Raw genomic sequence first — 6,000 nt, 5'->3', positions numbered from 1 at the left:
CGCACAGGCTCAGCGGCCATGGCTCACGGGCCCAGCCGCTCCGCAGCACGTGGGATCTTCCCGGACCGGGGCACGAACCCGTGTCCCCTGAATTGGAAGGCGGACTCTCAACCACTGCGCCACCAGGGAAGCCCAGTTGTATAGGATCTTGAGCGAGTTGCTTAGCCTTTCTGAACCTCAGATTCCTCACACAGAAAATAGAAACAATAATATCTACCTTGAGAGGTTACTATGAACTCTGAAGTCTATGTACCTAGATGGTAATCAGGAGTGCTGACTCTGCTGTCAGACCCAGTTCAAGTGCCAGCTCTTCTATTGACTGTGTGATCTTGGGAAAATTACTAAACCTCTCTGTGTTTCAGATTTCTCATCTGTAAAGTGAGTAATAATATACTTTCTTCATAGGGTTGTTGTGAGGATTCAATGAGTCAATATTATCAGTGGCTTAGAAGACTGCCTGCCCCATAATTGTTCAATAATTATGTTTATAATAATAGAAATACAAATAACAACACTGATAATAATAAAATACATCACATAGATAGAATACCTAGACCTAGAATATGGTAGATATTAAATATTTGGTAGCAATTATTATTATTATTACTATTATTAAAAATTTTTTGGCTTCACTGCATGGCTTATGGAATCTTAGTTCCCCAAACTGGGCCCTTGGCAGTGAAAGCGCCAAGTCCTAAACACTGGACCACCAGGGAATTCCCAGTAGCAATTATTATTGTTGTCATTATAAAATTCTCAACAAGCATAGGGTTGTAAGAGGCTCCAGTATATAGGCACCCCCTGATACTTTCATATAGTCTTTACATTCTAATGACTCCTGTCTCCTATGAATAAGCTCTATGGATTATATCAACATCAATTTTCTGGTTTTGATAGTATACTATAATTACTCAAGATGCTACCATGGGAGGAGATGGAGCTGAGTAAAGGATATATAGAACCTCCTTGTACATTTTTTATTTTTTTGGAAATGCCTGTGAATCTGTAATTATTAAAAAATAAAAAGTAAAGAAGAAAAAAAAAAAGATAGGGGTAGGGAGCTTGCCTGAAGTGAGATCTACTGGGGCAAGAGGTTGGGCCCAGTTCCTTATTTCTCAGCCCCTAGAATCCTAACATTCCTCTTTACCAGTTTGGGCTACTGGAAGCCATGGGAGCCTGACTAGTGAGAGCTAGCCCAGGTTCCCATAACATTAGGTAAGATATGAATTTGCAGAATCTCTGCTACATGGAATTTTACACGTAAGGAACACTGTACTTTGTCACTTCCTCACCTAGCACAGTTCCTGGTGCATGGTGGCAAAGACAAGAAAAGTGCTCCTCCCACCCAAAGTTGTAACTCCAAATACAGCATTTTCCTCATAGAACTATTGCCACATATTGTCACTAGGTTCTATGACATTCATATAAGTACTTTATAGATTAAATAAGCCCTTGTGGGTTAACTTGAACACCTACTCACTAGTCATGACCATGCTTTTATGCACACATTTCAAAGAACTAATCTTCAAGCAAACTTTTGAAATACCACCCATTTGTAAGTCACTATACTTACAAACTGGTGCTATTAATACAAAATTTTTAAATTGAAGAGGGATAGTGACTCTTCTCAATTCACTGATCTCAAGTTTCCAAATGGTGTTCTGCTTAACACTGTCTCAAAATTCCCACTCCCCGCACCCACCAAGTTCTAAACTTGTTAGACCAAGGAAAGTTTTTGTGTTCGTTTGTTTTGTTTTAAGGAATACTTACTAACATCTAGATCTGGGGAACTCTCTGTTTGAGAAACACTGCTCTAAGTCATATGATCAGTCTCCTTGGCTATTTGGTTTAAGTGGATCCTTCTGTGCTGTTTACTTTTTAAAAATTAAAATTGAAGAGTATACGTATCCTTTAATTTTTTCAATATTTAGGTCCAAATAAAAAGCAAGTGAAGGAGGCTTCCCTGGTGGCACAGTGGTTAAGAATTCGCCTGCCAATGCAGGGGACACAGTTTTGTGCCCTGGTCCAGGAAGATCCCACATGCCGTGGAGCAACTAAGCCTGTGTGCCACAACTACTGAGCCTGCGCTCTAGAGACTGTGAGCCACAACTACTGAGACTGTGAGCCACAACTACTAAAGCCCACGTGCCACAACTACTGAGCCTGTGCTCTAGAGCCCACGAGCCACAACTACTGAAGCCCATGCGCCTAGAGCCCATGCTCCGTAACAAAGAGAGGCCACTGCAATGAGAAGCCCGTGCACCGCAATGAAGGGTAGGCCCCGCTCGCCGCAACTAGAGAAAGCCCGCACACAGCAACAAAGACCCAACGCAGCCAAAAATAAATAAATAAATAAATTTTAAAAATGAAAAAAAAAAGCAAGTGAAAAAAGTTTTAGAAAATCTATGGATGTTTGCCTGGTGGCAATACAAATAGATATTTACCAATAATCAATGATTTGTACACATGAATTATGAGTATTTCTCCAATTAATTAGTCAAAACTAAGCTTAAAAAAAAAACTAAGTTAAAAGAAAAACTGGTGGCTCATCTCTCTCAGTCAGATTATTATCAACAGCTATGCTTTTAATCTCTTACCATTCCAAGACTTGAGTCAAAATAAGAAGTAATTTTTTCCAGGCTCCCCAAGTCTGAAAAATCCTGGCAATAAAGAGGAATAAATAAAGTCCTCCACTACCTGATCAGTTCTGTTTTCCTAAGAAAATAAAAGCATATTAACAAAGGTCCAATGTTTTTTTCTCTCTAAAAAAAACCACAAAAAACCACTCAACTATAAAAAATAGAAATTACACTTTATTTAAGATTTAACAACACATAAAACTGCTTCTTGTTTCAGTAGATAATGCCTAGAGTTTTGCTCAAGAAATCACTCATAATTCCCCAAACAGTAACACAAACTGTAAGATCCATATTCTAGATTAAAGAGGGGTTCCACAATCTTCAAGTTAATGTATGTATCATGAGAATACTCCAAACTGCTTAAATGAAATAATGTTCAATTATAATTATTTTTGAAATTACATTTGATCACCTAAAACCCTGTATAAAGCTTCACAAATCCTCTCACAAGTCTCTGCTGCAGAACAGAGAAATAAATTTCTTTATACAGAAAGTGACTCTAAGAGAATTTCATGACACATTGAAAGCTAGTATCTCCATAATATTTTAGACTTTTCTTATACCAAAATAATAAAAAGTCAGGATATTATGTACCTGCTGTTGAATATCCTGTTTAAAATAGGTCTCATGTATAAGTCTTACAGTGTTTGGTTATAAATATATTTCATAATACACACAAAAAATTGTTAAATAGTCTGTGTTGAAATGGTATTGATGGCTGCATTACTATTTCCTTAGTTCAGCAAATTAAATTTCTGACACCTCCTAACTAAGAACTACCATATCTTGCCAATTAGATTGTCGATCTGCATTTAGATCTATTACCAACTCCCCGGAAAAAAAATGTACTCCTTTTATATAAATTGTGTATCTTCTATCTGGAAAGAACTGGAGCTACAGACACTAAACATGTAAAGTGAGTGGCAATGGGTAATGATAATTTCAAATGAAAAATTTAGGCCAGCAAACAGACTACCTAAGCATTATAATTAAGGACAATTGTTTGTTTTAGAAAGTGTGTCACGACTCCTTCTAAACATGTGTGTGTGTGGGGGGGGTTGCCCTGAAGCCTATGTCTGATCTACCCCCTGAACTTTAACCCTGGAGTGAGCATGATACCAAATTAAGAATTATTAGAAGGAACCCAGTGTAGATTAGAAGCTGTACTAACTCAGTCAACATTTTTAATCAAGAAGTGTTAGCTTGTCTTTTAACTTATGAAACATACACTCACAGCAGCTTAGATTCAGGTCCTGCCTTTGATAAGTCACTGAGTGCACACTACCGTGCCAAGTACTAGGTGTCGGGTATATAGAGAAAAAAACCAAATATGGCCCTTGACTTCAGAGAGCTTATTGTGTAGAGAGGGAGAGAGACCTTAGACAGACATTAAACAAATATTAAAAACCGAAATTACAAGTTGTGGTTATTTCCGGTTTGTATTGCATCTCTCTTAGTGGATAACTGTTATCACACCCTTCTTTTAGGAGTACGGTATTCTAAACTGAATTCTCTTATCCTAAACTCACTTTGAAGGCATCAGTGCTACAGTGTGCAATGTTACTTCTAATTGAAGTGAGATTTTTGGGGAATAAAGATTTATAATAAACATCATTTAAAACTTAGAATCGGCAGTGAATTTACATTCAAGTGAACGTTCAGTGTGAATTATTTCCAGGTACAGCTTCTGTTTACCTAGGCAGCTCAAAGCATACAAAGTATTGAGGACTTTAAAGGTATTATACTCATTTTAAACGTTTTATCTCTGCACCTTCTACCCCAAACAATATACCGGTAAGGAAGTGGGAGGGACCAGGTGTAAAAGTTCCCAAAGTAGTTTGAATAAGGGTCTCTTCCCCCTAACTCGCCAAATTTAAACACACCCAAAGCTTCTAAACACCCCGCTTTCCTTCCGACCCCAATTGCTCCTGCATATTTGAGGAGCTATTAGTTGGATTTAAATATATTTTTAAACCATTTCCTTCTCCCGCTTTCTAAAACATTTTAGTACGTTCTTTGTAGCTAGTTTTATTTCTGCCTCTGGTAATAACATTTCTGGTAGAGATGTATATCTTCGGAACTCATTTCCTTTCTCAACAGAGTTACAATATTACATTTCCTATGCCAGGTGCCACGGTCCCCGCCTTCCGTAAGTTAGTACTCTGTGGCCGAGGAGCTCCTTTAACTTTCTAAGACGAAATATCCAGGGGGTGGTATCGTCACAGGATCATCAGCGCTGCCCAAGTTCCCACCTGTTGCGAGACTTGGTTAGAGAGGATGAATCAGATTCGTCTAAAACGTCCTTTGCCTCTTCGACCCACTGTCCCTACCGCTTTCCGCTGCGCCTCCCGAACGCACGTCACTCCTTCCAGTCCAAGCCCCGAAGCCGGGCCCCCAGAGAGCAGAGACCTCGGCCAGGGTAGGGAGCTCGGTTGAGAGGAGGGGGTTGTCCCGACCCAGGATAGAGCAGAGGCGCAGATCCCACTTCCTGTAAAGCCAGCGGAACTCGCAAAGAATGCTCTGGAAGAGAAGGTTCACCGAAGAAGAAAAGAACGTACTTTAAGTGGGCTTCGACCCCGGACCCCAGACGTCTGGGGTGGGCCGCACATGAGCAAACCAACTAGCTCCCTGGCGTCTCCTTTCCCTTCCCCTTCCCGCCTCTAATTCTCTTTCGCTTCCTCTCCGTTGCTCCGGGGGCACGTGGTCGCTCCCGGCTCTGCCCCCGCCGCGCCCCTCGCCTCCGGGGCCCGGCCCCGGCCCCGGCCCCGGCCCCTTCCTCCCAGCGTCGCCCGCTTTCCCTTTCCGTTCGCTCTTCCGCCCCCGCTCTCCATCGTTCTTTCTGATTGGTTGAACGCACCGGAGTCTGGTTGGCCAATCGGCGAGCTGGGCTGGCGGCGATGGGCGTGGCCGCGGCGCCGGGGCCCTCAGATCGAGGCTTCCTCCCCCTCGCAGCCGGCAGCACATTCCGCCGCCGTTGCCGCCGCTCGGCCCGGCAGTTGTCTTAGCGGGAGCTGCGGTCGCGCTGGGGTTAGGGCGGGGGGGGGGGGGGGAAACGGGCGGGGAGAGGAGGAGAAGGCCGCGACGGAGGCAGGTGAGAGGAGGAAGGAAGCGACGCCGCGGCGGGCATAGCAGCTCAGGCGGCGGCCCGGTTCCTGGGAGTGTCGGTGCGGCGTGGTGGTTGGGGCGGATCCCGCGGGGCCCGGGCGGGGGAAGGAGTCACCGGCCCGGCCATGGCGGACAACGAGAAACTGGACAACCAACGGCTCAAGAATTTCAAGAACAAAGGCCGCGACTTGGAGGTAAACTCGGGGGCGCCGGAGGGGTGGGGGCCGTGGGCCTCGGGTCGATCTACGCCGGGACT

General features: G+C 43.4%; 1 protein-coding gene across 1 annotated transcript in view; it reads left to right on the top strand.

Moving 5' to 3' along the window:
* Positions 1-5,869: 5,869 nt before the first annotated feature.
* KPNA4 (karyopherin subunit alpha 4) overlaps positions 5,870-6,000 on the top strand; it is a 53,562-nt gene continuing 53,431 nt past the window's right edge. The window contains exon 1 of the mRNA XM_065876005.1: positions 5,870-5,938. Coding sequence (XP_065732077.1) covers positions 5,870-5,938 — 69 coding nt within the window. The remainder of the gene's footprint in view (positions 5,939-6,000) is intronic.

Source organism: Phocoena phocoena, chromosome 4 (genome assembly GCF_963924675.1).
Source record: "Phocoena phocoena chromosome 4, mPhoPho1.1, whole genome shotgun sequence".
Classification (NCBI taxonomy): Eukaryota; Metazoa; Chordata; class Mammalia; order Artiodactyla; family Phocoenidae; genus Phocoena; species Phocoena phocoena.
This window is presented reverse-complemented; position numbering and strand designations above follow the sequence as displayed.